The sequence below is a fragment of the Thermobia domestica genome, chromosome 1, assembly GCF_964235325.1.
Source record: "Thermobia domestica chromosome 1, izTheDome1.hap1.1, whole genome shotgun sequence".
In the NCBI taxonomy this organism is placed as follows: Eukaryota; Metazoa; Arthropoda; class Insecta; order Zygentoma; family Lepismatidae; genus Thermobia; species Thermobia domestica.
In genome coordinates, this window is record NC_137454.1 from 25,622,632 (window position 1) to 25,639,906 (window position 17,275).

The window sequence follows — 17,275 nt, forward strand, 5'->3', positions numbered from 1 at the left end:
GGATAGGCTACCAAATTTCAGCTTTCGTTCTCCCATAGTTAATGTGATATAGGCGCCGAAAATTTGGGGGCTAACTTCACCAGAGCCTCCCAACTTTCTGGGCTAGTCGAGATAAAGATCGATGGGCTAACAAATTTCATCTTTTGGGCCAATATAGTTAATAAGGTGTGAAAATCAAAGTTTTGGGGCGTTAACTTAACGTGAGCCCTTAACTTTTTGGGCAAGTTGAGATAATGAGTGTACCAGGTACTAAACTTCATGGGCCTTCCAACCCATTATTATTTAGCATTTGGGGCACTCAAGGAACACAGATACAGGGTCTCCAAATGTGAAAATGAAAATGCAATCTTTAAGTTTTATGTCCGACTGTCATCCTGGGTAGACTAAAGGAGACGCAGATGATGAGAATAAATGGAATGGTGAAATGAAAGAGTTGTGGGAAAGGGAAACTCCAAGAAAACCCTCACACACGGTGTTTGTTCACCACAAACCCCACTTTGCGCAAGTTGGTATAGAACCAGGGCCCCGCAGCATGTGTGAACCCTCTGCCACTAAGCCACTGCGGCCCGGAAGTCCTCGAGACGAGACACATAGGCGTATACCTAACGTGCAATTTGTTCGTAGCGGGAATTTCTGTTATGGTATAGTTAATTACATACAATGAAAAACCGAAAATGTGATGTGGACAATCGCGAACAAGCAATAAACAATCTGCGTGATTTGTTTTAGATTTCGGAAAATAGGTTCTGCCAGATTTACGCTTATCGACTGTAATCGTTTATTTATTTATTTATTTATTTGGGAGGGAAGCAAAGTATAATACATTTCAGTCATTACACATGCAAAGAGATGTTTTATGGTAATTGTTTTTTGCTGAAATATAACTTCGGTATCTTTTATACGTGTTTAGGAGCTGAGATTATTATCTAATAATTATAAGGAAGATACAAGTTTTTTTTTTTTTTTTTTTTTTTTACGAAGATACAAGTTTTTCACCTTCGTACAACAATTCATGTTTAATAGGCGTATAGAAGGGGCTCATGCCCAAAACATTGGGACTCCATTTCTGGGGCCCCATGTTGGGGGCCCGGTTCCTGACCACCACTGTGCTGAGGGGAATCGGATCTTTCCAACGTCACCATCTGTATGCAACAACTCCATGCTGAAACGAGAAATAGAGTGGACTCAAGCCCAACATTTCGGTACCACATTTTCTGGAGCTTCGAGGCCAGGGCCCAATTTCTGACATTACCGCTTTCGTTAATCGACACCGACCTTTCAAACGCTAACACTATAGTACAACAACATGTTAAATAGGCAAATAAAAGAGACCTGAACCCAAACTTTTGGGATCTCATTTCTGGAGTCTCAGGTCCCGGAGCTTTCCAACACCACAATATGTATCCAATAACTCCATGCTTAAAAGAAAAAATATAATGAAGCCAAGCTCAAAATTTCGGGACACCATTTTTGGACCTTTGAGACAAGGGCCCAATTTCTGACGTTAACACTGTGCTCAGACGACCCGAACATTTAAAAACTTCACCACCCACCCACATACAATTCCATGTTTAATAGGCGTATAGAAAGAACCCGCGCCCAAAACTTCGGGACCCCATTTTTCTGGAGCCTCATGGCTGGGGCCCGGTTTCTGATATCACCACTGTGCTCGGGAGACCCGGACTTTTCCAATGCCACCATCTGCATCCACTAACTCCATGTCTAACACGGCTTCCCCATTGTAGGAGGATTTTGACGAATTTTCTGCAGGTTCTTTACAACTATTTACAACGTTTCAAACTATTCATAAGAAATGAAATTTCAATACATTAGAAACTATGTTCTTTTAAAATGTTCAAAATGGATGACAGCATTGATTTCCAGTAATAGTTGTAAACTTTCGTAATTTTATTCTCTATTTGAATAGTAGTTTAATTTCGAATCTTTTACGGTTAAAAATATTTTTGTGAAATGTAACGGAATACATTGAAATGCTCCTACCCCCACGGGTACGTGTTCCATTTATAAATCGATTTGAGGTTCAGCGTACAAATGAGAAACTCCCAAAGCGAAGTACAATATTGTAACGTTGTTGACATACATATGAATAACTGGTGATTAGGTCGTTAAGCTGTACATAAAATCATATAAATTTTCATTCATATTACGCAGACAAGTACACACAGAACAGCATATGAATCTTTATCTGACTTTTGTTTCTCTAACTTTCTGATAGCCTTTAGAAATAATATCTTTACAATCGAAATATTCGTTAAACATTATTATTATTATTATCCTTCAATATTCATTATACATCATATTATTCATTACTTTAAATTCTTCATATTACATAACTATTTTACATTATATTCCGTCGAAGCTGTTTCAAAGTTAGTATTACACTTCTGACATAGTCATCATTACAAATCATAATTGATTCTCAATCCATACGCCTGTAACTTGTCCATCCTACCTGCAGTGTGGATCCTACGCAGTTTCGATCCTACGCAGTTTCGACGCTACGCAGTTTCGATCGTACGCAGTTTCGACGCTACGCAGTTTCGACTATACGCAGTTTCGATCCTACGCAGTTTCGACGCTACGCAGTTTCGACCGTACGCAGTTTGGATCCTACGCAGTTTAGGTCGTGTGGAGTCCATGAATATAACCCTAATTTATAGCTGCACAGGTTAAACAAATTAAAGAGAGAGAGAGAAAAATATATTTTTTGAGCGCATGAATAAAACTTAAATTATTTCAGGGCAACTGCGTAGGATCGAAACTGCGTACGGTCGAAACTGCGTAGCGTCGAAACTGCGTACGATCGAAACTGCGTAGGATCGAAACAGGTTTTGAGCTGAATTTTTCGATCGTACGCAGTTTCGATGCTACGCAGTTTCGATCCTACGCCGCATTCCCTGTATATTAGCCCTCCCTCAATATCTCCACCTTGCCGCGGTAGGGGGGCTTGCGTGCTCTAATGATCCCAGGAGTAATGCCGGAGATAGCTTCACTATCAAAGGGCTTCCAATGCCGGACAGGTCTGTAGGGGTAGGAGCCAAACGAAGAGAGATAATGTGGTAGTGGGCAGCAGCTCTACAATTACCACATTGAGGCTGAAGATGATTGACTGTGGACAAAAACAGGAGGGACAGGATGTCCTCTATGGCTGTTTCACTGCGAGGTGGAAGGACCTGGGACTCCCTAGAAAACAACATGGAAAGAGAAATAAGATAATGTAATATTAGGGAATACGACACTACTGTTTCACAGAGGGTCGTCCCCGGCAGGGAAGGAAAACAAAGCAGGGTTTCCTCGGTCGTCATCAAACGGAACCCCTGCAGGATAGGAACCTGGAATGTGCGATCGCTGTTACAGTGTTGAAAAATGGAAAACCTGAAGAAAGAAATGGAACGGATGAAGATAGATATCTTGGGAATCAGCGAAGTTAAGTAGCCTGATGGAGGAGACATGTGGACCGGAGACTTCAGAATGATTTACTTAGGAGCTGTAAACGGTACAGCAGGAGTCGGTTTTGTCCTGAATAAGAAGATAGGACAGAAAGTTATAGGCAGCTGGAGATACAATGAAAGGATAGCAATGTTGAAGATAGCAACCGAACCGAGGAATATTACGATAATCCAAATATATATGCCTACATCAAGCTACACAGATGAAGAAGTAGAATAAACATATGAGCAAATAAAAGAAGCACCTTAACAGCATAAGATGTGCTAGGCATGCGCCATTTAGGTGTCCCAGCTACTTTTTAGGTACCCGATACTTGGCACATATGATATTCATGTGCTAAGTATGTATTTCAGCTACCTACAGTTTTAGGTATCTCTTAAACCTAATTGATATTTGCAACTATGTACCACAAATATAGCATTTATATACCTGGCTCAATTTCGCTCTCTAACAGTCGTTTGTTTTTATGTCGTCACTTGCGACATACATCTGTCATGTTTTAGGTACGTCCTTTAGGTATATATTGTTTCAGATACCCTAACAGCACAAGATGTGCTAGGCATTCGCCATTTAGGTGTTCTAAATTCAACTCTCACATTTGATGCATTTGTTGCTTCTTTTTCTAAGCGATTGTATACTAGAAGCAATAAACGCATCAATTTTATTAGATGACAACTGTCACCGGTCATTTGAAAGTGAATATGGAAGAACCATAAAATAAGGTAAATAGACACTCGTCAATTTGTTATAAAGTTACATGGCTAGCAGATTTTATCTGATCCCAAACGGTTATCAGATAGTAGGCACGTTCCCCAGGTACATGTCAGGCATGTGCCTAGGGGCGGACATAGACTTTGGCTATCACTTGCCCATCCATTGATTTCTTTCTCAGAAGTATATAAGCACATACTGGACACATTCCCATGCACCTGAGGGACATGATAGGCATATGCCTGCTATGTAATTCTGCTGTTAGGGTATTGATGAAAGTTCAAGACCAGGACAATTTAATCATCATGGGTGACTGGAACGCAGTAGTCGGCGAAGGAAAAAAAGAGAATGTAACTGGGAATTTCGGCCTAGGAGAAAGGAATGCTAGAGATGCACGATTAGTTGAGTTCTGCAAAAGCCATAATCTGATTGTAATGAACACTTTCTTCGAACAATCACTAAGAAGATAATACACATGGACAAAACCAGTAGACTAGGAAAGATATCAAATAGACTACATACTGGTCCGACAAGCATTTAAAAATCACGTGAAGACAGTAAGAGTTACCCAGGAGCAGATGTCGACTCAGACCATAAGAGCGAACTCCGACTAAAGAAGAAACGAGTGGATGGAACAAAAGATGGAATATAATCAAGGTAAGAAGAGATGAAAGCATGAAAAGGGAATTTGCAAATGCGACAGACAAAGAGACGTCTAAGGTATCTTTAGCAGGTGATGACATCGATTCGAAATGGGAAGCCATGAAAGCAGGGATTACAAAAGCTGCCGACGAGCACATAGGAAGAGAAACGAAAACACAATATAAATCCTGGATAACAGCAGAAATATTGGAAATGGTGGAGAAAAGAAGACAGTGCAAGATAACAAACAAAGAAGAGGAATGCAGAAGGTCCAGAGATCACATCAACAGAGAAGTAAAGGCCAGACAAAACTGGATAAACAACTTGTGCAAAGAAATTGAGGAAAATATTGTCAAAAGCAATACAGAAACGGCATATAGAAAGGCTAGAAAACAGTTGGTGAGGAAAAGAAATGCACAGACATTATCATAGACAAGGACGCGACAACGCTGATAGAAGAAGAGCAAATAACAAGAAGTTGGAAAGAAGAGATAGAGTAGGACTAGGACAATCAATTCTATAGTGCGAATTTGACAATGCTTTGGAGAAAATGCAACATGGTAAAGCCCCAAGAGTAGATCAAATACCAACGGAAGTGATTAAGAATCTCAGAATAGCAACAAAGAAGAAATTAGTTTTTCTTATTAGTGAAATATATGTGTCAGGAAAAATACCAAGAGACTTCGAGAAAAGCATATTGGTGCCCATCCCGAAGAGAAAAGGCGCTCGAAAATGCGAAGAACACACAACGTTAAGCTTGCTTTCCTATGTATCAAAAATACTGTGCAAAATTATCGCACAACGAATAGAAGGAAAAAAATCGAAGAACGGCTATCCGAGGACCAATTTGGATTCAGGAGGAAAAGGGGAACAAGGGAAGCAATACTGAGTCTACGGCTGATCATGGAACAGCACATCAGAGTAACAAACCAATTGTGATAGCATTTGTAGATACAGAGAAAGCTTTTGACAACGTAGACTGGAATATCATGTTCAGAGCATTGAAGAATCTGAAAGTAGATTACAGAGACAGATTAATAATATACCAACTTTATAGGAACCAGACAGCTGTTATTGGAAGAGATCAGAAGGAAGCAGGAAGAAGTAAAGGAGTATGGCAAGGATGTGGACTTTCACCTCTCCTGTTCAACGTCTATATAGAAGAGGTTATGAAAGAATTCTTCGATAAAAACGAGAAAGGCGTAAAAGTAAATGGTCAGGTTTTCAGCACAATAAAATTTCCTGATGACATAGCATTGATAGCGGAGAATGAAAAGGATTTGCAGGAAGCACTTTCAAACTTGAACGACCAACTGAAAAAAACATGCAAAATGAAGATAAATAAGAAGAAAACGAAAGTGATAAAGTGCACAAGAGCAGGACAGAAAAAGGCAAACGTATGGCTAGATGGAGAGAAAATCGAAGACGTTAAGACGTTCCCCTATTTAGGAAGTCTAATATCCTCGGACGGAAGAAGTGGAAATGACGTAAGTTCCAGAATAGCACAGGCTAAACAAACATTTAATAGGAAAACAGGACTGCTATCGTCAAGAAATGTGTCGTTTGACGTTCGTAAACGATTTATTTAGCCTCTGGTATGGAGCGTGGCGTTTTACGGATCAGAGACGTGGACATTGAGAATAGGTGAAATATCCAAGCTGGAAGCATTTGAAATGTGGTGTTGACGCAGAATGCTACACATATCATGGACTGAAAGAAAAAAGAATGAAGAAGTACTAAGGGAAGCTAACTAAGGACGACAGATCATGAAGATGATAGGAAAAAGAAGAAACAGCATGCTTGGCCATCGTATTCGGCACTCTGATTGGATCACCGTGTTGATAGAAGGAAAACCAGGGAAAGGAATACCAAGGATAGAATATCTAGACGCAGTTACGAAGAGGCCTTATCAAAGTATACAACAGCTCTTCCAAGCGAGAGAAATTTTTTAAAATTTTCATGTTGCCTACTAACCTATGGTTGAGGTGAACAAGAAGATGTATATTAGTTAGACATACATATTTAAATGTTACTAAGGCTCCCTATACATTATGAGATAAAACCTTGGAAATATGTTAAAATTTGTTTTTGAAAAATATGTTACGATATATATCGTAGGAAATCCTACCCTCTTGTGCCATACACATCAAGATTTTTCCTGTCTGACCGAATGACGTTGCGAGATGTGATCCATAGTGCATTGTGGTAAAAAATGGCGCCTACAGTTAAGAAGCAATTAGTAGTATGGGAAACGTGTTAACAACACTATTACTTACGACAGCAAAAAGAAAAAATATAGGCGTTATTGGACAAAACGGTGGCTATTTCGCCGAAACTATATGAGCAACAAGGTATTTAAAATTGTGGAAAATAAACTACATATAGAAGAGCCGCTTGCATTTAGTTTGTTTTCTGATCACAAATTTGTTTTCACATTATCTCACCAGATGTCGCTTCAATCAAAGTCTTATGATTTTTTTTTTCGAAATAGAGCGTGCTCTAAGCAAGAAAAATCTCGTTCATACTATAGGAAATGACACGCGATCTGATGCCATACACATTGAGATTTGGACTCTAGTGTATAGCTGGCTTTATTGATTTAGGCAAATGGAGATATACTGAATCACTAGTATAGGACTCTGATCTAGAATGCGGTTGGCGGCTTTGTGTACTTAAATGAATATATGTCATCTGTTTGGCTATAGTTCTTCGCGAGATGTAGCCAAAAGGACGTAGGTTTAACCACTGGAATCAAAATTAAAATTTACATATCATAAGTGTAAATCAAACATTTTGTTTGATAAACTCTTTATATTTTTAAAGTACAAACAAACAACAATTTTTGAGAGTTAATATTTCGCGACTTTCAAATTTTCTTTTTCAGTATTTTGCTTCTGTACTGTCAACCGCCGATAATCTGACGAAATGAAAACCGTAAGCAGAGTTCCCACTCCGAGCGCAACAACACTTGTGAGATTACAGGCCAATGCGCTGACGTTGTTGAGCAACCAATCAGCGATAAGCACCAATACGATTCCGAACACTTGACCAGACATGTTGAGAAGACCCGACACACTTCCTTCAGGTTCAGGATACGTCACCTCCATCCCGAATTCGAAGCCCACCGACAGGTATCCAGTCATAAAGAATCTGAAAAAATGATGAGAAGATAAAATATAATGAAAATGATAGCTATTATATACTTACTTAATAACAGAACAAGTTGTTCAACTGCTATGTTGTACATTAAGAAACAATATTAAGCATAGATTGGATCAATCATTTCATTTACCTAAAACCTATATCTAATATTGTTCCCGACTGAACATACAATGTTAATTACGAGGGTCATTTAACTCGAACTCGCAATACTTCTACGATTGGAGTGTCGTGTGAACAGGAGACAAATGACAAACGTAATGTGTTCTGTGGGTGTGTACGAGTCAGTTCAACGCTGCTGCGGTCCCATATTACAATGTGTCTGGGGCGAGTAGAGAATGTTAAAGTGATTGTTGTCTGAAATACCGTCCTAACGCAATGTTCACGCGCACAGAACAGCGTATGTTTCTGAAATTACAGGTGGCACGAGGGTGAAATGCTAGGACGATTCACAGCGGATTAGGATATACCTGTGGTGAAGCTGCTTTACCGTGTCGGACAGTGGTGAAATAGGTTGCAGAGTTTCAGGTGGGACGACAGTCAACAGACAAAATGCAAGGTGGAGGGCATATGCGAACGGCTACGGACGAAATTCACTTCGCAAGACTACGAACTGCTTGACCGTGATCGGCGCTGCACTTGTAGTGAATTGGCGCAGGAGCTGAACACTTCTTCCGGATCTGTATTCCGCATGCTAACAAAAGATCTTGGCATGCGGAAATTTACTGCCAGATGGGTACTCCATGCTCTGACCGAGGTTCAAACCGGCATACGTGGGAATATGCGCCCCTACACCTTCAACGTTACAATGAGGAAAGTGATGACTTCTTGCACAGCATTATTGCAAGTGACGAAACGTGGGGAAGGTCCTACGAGCCTGAATTGAAACGACAGTCGAATGAATGGTACCACCTGGAATCTCCACGACCGAAAAAGCTTATGCAAGAGCCAGCAAACGTAAAGGTGTTGATGATAATGTTATACGACTACGAAGGCATTATCCTGTCAGCTCAATTTCCACCGGGCATTACCGTCAATACTGCATACTATGCTTCATACCTCAGTCACCATTTGTGACTAGCATTGCGGCTCAAACGTCCACACCTCCTAGAGTCTGGACCTATTCTTCTACATGACAATGCCAGATCCCATACAGCCAATCCAGTACAGTCTCTGTTACGACGATGGGTTTCGGAGGTACTGGAACACCCGCCATGCTCCCTGGATATGAGCCCCTGCGATTTTGATTTTTTCCCTAAAATGAAAGAACCTCTCACGCGCAAACGTTTCACACTTCTAACATTGTTTATGCCTAAAGGGGCACTGTCAACACCCTCTCACAAAGTGGTGCTTTGAAACAGGTATTCAATGGTTACCAGACATCTGGCGAAGGGTTCAATAGGCTGCCGGAGATTACATCGAAGGACTGTAAGCTTCTTGAGGTGAGTGATTCATTCCATTCTATTCACCACTATGTTGCCACTTCGAGTTATATAAACCTCGTATGATACCAAATTTTAATGATAACCAAATATTTTATTAAAACCATTATTTAACAACTATAATAAGTTCATTGAACTAAAGCACGGAAGTTCTGAGAAATGTTCGTACTGCTTCCACCGTTCGCAGATCAGGCACATGCTCAAATATTTTATGATCCTCGGCCCAAGAAAAGTTTACATCGCCCTTCCCTTTATTTCCTAGCATTCTCCAATTTGTAGCAAATGCAATACGAACAGATGTTTTCTTTAATATTGCTAACAACAAAGTGTAGTTATTTAGTAACCCTAAAAGTGATTAAATGTTGATTAGGTACTCTGTGACACTGGAGGTTATTGCTCTAAAATTTATAAAGTTTGCAGACATTCTTTCTATATTTAATCTTGCTAATAATAAACTAAACATACAAAGGTAGTGGTCTTTAGTTTGTCGGTCCTCAACATTTGTTCCAGTCTTCTACCTATCTATGAATATCGAAAGCTTAAAACACTACTGGCCATAAAGGAACTTCAAACTTGGTTTATTGTTAGAACATTGTGGGCAGTGGGCAGTTTGTTGTTCATCGAATCTTGATAGATGTAGGTATCATGTTGAATGGAATCTCCGACATGCACGTCTTTGCACCTATGCACCTGACACAGTTGACTATGAATGCTGCTCCTGTAGCATTTCTTGGATTCGAGAAACGAATCATGAACATCACCTCATAGTCTGTGGCTCGTTCGATACTCCTGAACATTTTACATGCTCCCAACAAGAAAAAAACACACTATGACTAACATCACATTGATAGAGAAGTAATTGTGCATTTCTAGAATCGCAAGTGGAATGCAGACACGGAAATATTTTGAAATGGTATTTTCTTTGAAAACACGTCAAGCATAAAGGAAGTATAGATTCTTGAACCGTTCTACCACTCATATTATCATTATCTTTGTGTACATTTTCAGTACAAACTAGACTGGAGATAATCTTTAGATTATTAGGAATTAACTGTAAAGATACACTAAACCACAAAAGTATTCCCCCCCAAGTGCTCTAATTCCATTACTTGGGGTCCAGGTTATTTGCAGTTGTGAGAAAGCCTAGACAGATGCAACTCAACTTACATGTAACTTTTCTCGGCACTAACAGCAGTTGGTAGCACTGAGTCAGGTCTTTGTGAAATTAAAATTGAGAGTAGATGACGCACGAATCATTTCTCCATTCTGAGATGAATCGCTCTGGTTCAGAACGTGTTGTCCAATGAACACCATATATTAATCTCAATATTGCTATGTATGTAATGTATTATTTCATTATATACTGTATATTCAAAGAAATAAAAACACTGTTCACACATGTACCAGAAAATGATTGTAAGTAGATGAAAATGTCAAATCTAAAACAACTGCTGAAGTTTGCAAATGAAAGTTTGAGAGACCTACTCCAATTGTGTAGTGGAAATGGAAAAGGCTGAAAGTGCCACAAAGTAAAATTTCCAGTATTCAATGAAAAACTTCCTAAAACTGTACTTTATCCTTTAAATATGTATCCTAGCGACTGCTCTAGAAACTAGTAGGAATTTTTCTGGCACTTTGGACCTTCTCTAGGTTATTGGCGATGTCGTTTACAATAGGGGAAGGGAGGGTAAGTTGACGATAGTAAGCTTCTATGCATGTTTTGTCAGCCTTGTGTTGATGAAATGTTTCGATTTTATGTTCACGACAATTATTAGACTTTCGTTTTACTCTGTTAATTGTTTAATGGTTTTAAATTCAAAAGTTACGATGATATTTCACTTTTATTGACCCCATATCATTTTCGTCATCTTACCCTCCTATGCGGGTAAGATGACTTCCATAGGTGGGTAAGATGACGAGACAAAAAGCGAGAACAGAACTGGACTGATTATTGTATTTCAAACGCAGTATTTTGCAGAATACACAAATAATAACATGAATAGAAGAATATGAACACAAGCGCAATGTGATTTCAAGCACAAAAGTCACAGATGTATGCTTTGAATTTTGCTTCTGTTACAGACAATTCAGTACAAGCAACATGGGCCCAATTCTGACATACATTACAAGCGAACCACGTTTCACTTTTACCATATTCATTATATACTACACACACTCCTTCCCCCAAAACATCGGAATCGTCGTCTTCGTCCATGTAAGTCACTGATATAGAAGAGTCAGAGGAGTCGACTGAATACATGTCTTCGTATACTACGGAGATTTGTCTTTTCACTTCCGTGTTCCTTTTTTCTGGGTACGCATATCTTCTTTTGTCTTCTTTTTGGCTTATTTCCCGGCTTTCCTTTCTTTCAGAGTTCTTTTGACAGGACTGCTGGTGATAAGCAACAAAGGCAGCTTCTTTCGTTGTTTCCTTCCTTCGTTAACTGCTTTAGGAAGAAGGGGTAGACCATTGCATGATTTCGAATTTCAGGGTCCAGGGTCTGCATGAGATGGTCCGGGTTCAAAAATGGAAGAATCGGGTTCTGCAAGTGTTGATGCAGGTTCAGAGTGTATTTGGTTAGATTGCGCAAAGGAAGGAGACAATTTTGGAATAGAAGGTTTAGGTACTGATACAGATGATGCAGATGCTGAGTTAGACATTGTAGTTGTTGAATGTTCCGTGGCATTTATTTCAGTTGGTGTGGTCGCTGTAACTTCAGGAACATATTGGTTTTCGGTTGTCAATGATGGCTCGAAATCAGAATCACTGAAAATCTGAAAATTTAATGGCACTAACCCTGTAGCACGGAAACCCTTTACTGTGTGACTGATCGTGGCCACCCTACTATATGCCACATTGAATGGCAGCAACATTCTTTATGCTGATTCTCTCACCTGGAGGAGCCATCAAGTAGTCATCACAAGCACAACTATATGCATTTTTCAATGGACCATACAGAGCAACATCCAAAGGCTGCATCCGGTGGCTTGTTTGCGGAGGAAATCCTAAGAGGCTAATATGATTTTCTCTGCACACGTTAACTGCCTGTAAGGTTATATGGGATGGGACTCATTCCAGATACCAGCAGAGCCAGGAGGATCATTGTTCAAAAAGTGTTCCTGCATACGCACCTTGGGAAAAATAAAGAATGGTGAGACGTAGTTGCCAACAGCACTAAAACGACAACCCACACTTACATTCACACCTCTTTCAGCAGAAGAAACTTTAATTACTCTTCGATTTCCTTTTGAACTTAATACGTTTGCAGTTTTCGTGGGTACAGTTGAACAGCCCGTTTCATCCTGTTTAAAAATCTGATGAGATTCAAAGTGTTTCTCATTTAAAACATCTTTATAGACATTAAAGAATGATTCAACATTTGTTTTGTTGAAAGCAGCTAGCCTCCCTGCAGATGTAGTTCCGCTTTTCGCAGAGAGTAATGAAATTTATTCATAAAGGTCTTGATGAAGTCCTTGCTGGCCTTCTTCTTTTCTTGGTTGAATCGGTGAGGAATCTTCATATTCTCAACATAGTCATAAACCATTCTTCCAAATTGCTCCCTTGTTAGGCTCACGCAGCTCGGGCAAGATGACGAATTCGCCATCTTGTCCGCCTATTTGATTCGTCATCTTACGCGAAACAGCCATTTTTTATTGCAAAAGAGACAAATCTGTCATCAAGTTATTTCTGAGTTACATTGAGCTATTGATGTAATTAATATACTACATTGTTTCGAAAAAATAAAAATCATGTCCTGGGGACTTACCACAATAGCTTCAGACGTTATTTTCTAACACCGGAATTTTACAACGAACCGACATGCAAACAGTCAAACCGCCCCTGGTCAACTGGAACACGGCCGATTGGAATAGTTTTTATCTCCCAACACGTGTAGCACTAGTGCCTTCCGAACCGCATGAAGGCTGTGTTGCCATATCACTTCAGGATTCTGAAATTGACAATTCGTCATCTTAAACACCTCGTCAACTTACCCTCCTTTCCCCTACATTCCATGCAAAAAATCGATTTTGTATTTTTTGGCACTTTCAGCCTTTTCCATTTCCCCTACACAATTCTCCTTGTTCCCACATCTTTTTCTTAGTTATCACACTGAGTATGCAATGGAACGGAAATATTTGAAAAAGTTTCAGTCTGGTAGAGATTTGAACCCGGGTCTACTGAATAGAAGTTCAACACGCTAACTACTTACCTACCGCGCTACTTCAGCTTCCAACCCAACTAACACTGGCGCAAATCCCGGGGGGACGAGGGGGACATGTCCCCCCCAATGTTGGACCTGGGGGGGACTGTCCCCCCCAATAATCTGATTTAAAAAGCGCTTTTTCGGATTTGTGTCCGACTGCCCCAAAGGAATGTAAGATGAAATTGATTTCTCTGGGCTTTTCCATTTTTTTTAAAAAAAAGAATCGTATTCTGTAGTATTTCAAACTGAACTTCGTGCTGTAGTGAGTTTAGTAGTCTCATCAATATGTATTAATTCCACTTCCGCTATTTGGGCACAAATTGCAATAAATGCCAGAGGAGGATATGCCCCTCTCCTCATGCTGGAAAGTTGTCTCAGCTGTAGGTACGGGCACAAATTCCGGGGAAATGGGGAGACATGTCCCCCCCCAACATTGGAACTAGAGGCTCTCCCAATAATCCGATTTGAAAAGTGCCGATTTGAAAAGTGCATTTTGCAGATAACTGTGATGAGTTGTGTCCGACTGCCACAAAGGAAAGTTAGATGAAATTTGTTTCTCTTGGCTTTTCCATTTATAATGAAAATGAAGGCGTGCGACTGTGCGTGACGTAACCTCATATGAAATCTTATCTCCTCCTCTCCCCTAGGCCCTAGCACACGAAGAGTATATAGACTATCCAATGTCAGTAGAACCCATCTTTTCAGTAAATGCGCATTTAATCTATTTGTAGTATCAGCCTAGGCATCTACTCATGCTTCGTAAGCTAACAAACTCTATAGCCTATGGAACTCGGAGGTTCAATGCCGCGTTCACAAAAGCTCTCCACTGACTTCTATTCTTAGCCAACTGGATCCAGTTTCTACTTTGTATTCCTATCTCTGCGAGATTCATCTTAATATTGTCTTCCCATCTGCGCCTAGGTCTTCTTAATAGTCGTTTTCGAATTGGTCTTACCGCTAACACTTTGAAAGCGTTCCTACTTTCTTCCATCCTGGCTACATGTCCTGCCCACCTAAGCCTCCTAGACTTGATGACCTTAACAATGTTTGGTAAGCCATATAATTTACGTAGTTCCTCGTTATGAAGTTTCCACCATTCCCCATTCCCGTTCCTCTTGGTCCGAATATTTCTCTCGGGATCTTGTTCTCAAATACTTTCAGTCTATGCTCTGTACTCAGTAAGCGTATGATTATCGTTTTATACATTTTAAGCTTCAAATCCCTCGACAGAATTCGCGACGACAGGAGGTTTTGAACTGAATAATAACACGAATTCCCTGGTTTTAGTCGACATTTAATTTCTTCGTGAATATGATTTTCGTCTGTTAAAATTGATCCTAGATGTTTGAAAGTATCCACTTTATCAAAAGTATTATTTAATATTTTAACACATACATAATTTGCCGTATTACGGTCCCGACGCACTTCCATGTATTTAGTTTTCTCTGCATTAAATTCTAAACTCATGTCCATGCAAGCGTGTCTAATAAGACCTCTGCATTTCTTTCTATTTTTCTCATATCAACCCCTACTAAACTTACATAATCAGCGTACGCATAACCTGGTGAACACCGTTCAGCTCTAGGCCCTGGTTGCTATCCTTCATCTTCCTTATAGCGTATTCCAGGACAAAGTTGAATAATAATGACGACAACGCATCTTCTTGTTTCAGGCCATTCTTAACGTGAAAGCTCGTGGCCAAAACTTTTCCTACCCGGACTTTACTTTGGGATTCATTTAAACATGCCTTAATTAATCTAATTAGCTTTTTCGGTATTCCAAATTCTGTAAGAACGTTGTACAATGTTTCTCTCCTAACCGAGTTATAAGCCTTTCTAAAATCAATAAATAGTTGATGTACCGGACTACTGTATTCCCGCTTATTTTCGAGTATTTGGCGAATGGTAAATATTTGGTCGATAGTTGATCGATTTCGTCTAAATCCACACTGATAATCTCCAAACATTTCATCTGCGTATGGGCTCATTCTTGCTAATAGAATGTTTGAAAGGATTTTATAGGATGTTAACAGAAGAGAGATGCCTCGATAATTATTACAGTCAGTTTTGTCGCCTTTCTTGTGAATTGGAACAATGATTGATTCTTCCCACTCTTGTGGCAATTCTTCCTTGTTGTAGATAAGGAGAATGAGTTTGTGTATCTTGTTCCACAATTTTTTGCCTCCAGCTAAAATTAACTCAGCCGGAATTTCGTTTGCACCCGAGATTTGTGTTTCTTTAATTTCTTTATAGCGAGTTTTACTTCTATTCGATTGGGTTCTGGAATATATGATTCTGCCGTGTGTATCTTTCTTTCTCCACGCACATTAGTTTTTGGCTGCGTGTTCAGCAAATCGTCAAAGAAATCTTTCCATCTATTTAAAATGCTATCTGTATCAGTGAGAACTGTTCCATCAGCTTTCTTTCATATATAAGAACGAGGTTGATAGCCTTTCTTAAATTCGTTGACCCCTTTATACATGTCCCGAATGTTTTTATTTTTACTATCTTCAAGTTCCTAAATTTTAGCTTTCAAAATATCGCGTTTTTTTGTTCTAAAAGTTTTGGAAGTTCCTCGCCTGATGTCTACGAAATTTTGTGTAGTTACTTCATTCGGATTTTGTAGCCAACGTAATTTTGCCTGTTTTCTCTTCTCTGCTAGTTCGAACCATGGTTTGTTCCTACGTATTATTTCCGCGTGTCCCAATTTTTCTTTTGAGAGAGGATGTTTCGTAAGCAAAGAAAAGAATTCAATTGCTGGAATATTTTTCTCTCTAATCTTAAGGTTACATCTGTTAAGTAAAGAGTATGACATGCGTCAGATTTCTGAAACGATTCCTGTAATGTTATTGAGATTATAATCATTTTGCTCAAAGAGTATTGTTGCGTCACACATAATTGATATTCTTTCTTCATAGTTTTGGGGAAGTCGTCATTTATATTATTATATTACTATAAAACAATTTTAACGTGGATCTTTGTGGATGCCTAATTAGAAACATACCAATTATAAATATGCATGTATTCAGATTTCAGAATGTTTTCACGGCAGTGATTTGTAATACTGATATGTACTACTACTTCATCTACATCACCTAATATATAATATACTCTACAACAGTTGATCAGATTCATCTACCGTAATATGAGTTTCATCTCCCTTATCTAGAATAAGCCTCAAATCTGCCCACCTTCCAATGTTGAAGACAACCAATGGCGTATTTAGGATTTTCTTTTGAGATCTATGCCCAATACAAGGAAGGAAGTGGGCAATTGCCCACCTGAGTTTGAGAATTAAATATATTTTAATTTATGCATAAATTGAAGTTATAATGACAAGAATTACAGATCGATAAATCCTATGTGATATGACACAAAAATTTAAAAGTGAATCTAACCCTTTATTCTATTCATACAAGAAAAAGAAAGCATCCTCTTGGCCGTCCTAATTTCCCGGGCTAATTATTCCCCCGTTTTGATTTTCTTTAATTCAAACATTTCCTTCTTTTAAAAATAACTAAACGATATAATTGTTCCTTTGTTATAATAACTAAAGTCCTGTCATGTTGATATCCGCGCATGTTGGTGTGGAACACTAGTTTCGCTTATCAACTCCTCTTAGTTTTGGTGTTACTGATGACGGCCA

General features: G+C 39.2%; 1 protein-coding gene across 1 annotated transcript in view; it reads right to left on the reverse strand.

The window, feature by feature from the left end:
• Positions 1 to 7,514: 7,514 nt before the first annotated feature.
• Positions 7,515 to 17,275, reverse strand: part of LOC145672606 (choline/ethanolamine transporter flvcr2a-like) — a 74,161-nt gene continuing 64,400 nt past the window's right edge. Inside the window, exon 9 of the mRNA XM_081741971.1 lies at positions 7,515 to 7,974. Within this exon, the coding sequence (XP_081598097.1) occupies positions 7,674 to 7,974 (301 nt within the window). The 3' untranslated portion in view covers positions 7,515 to 7,673. The remainder of the gene's footprint in view (positions 7,975 to 17,275) is intronic.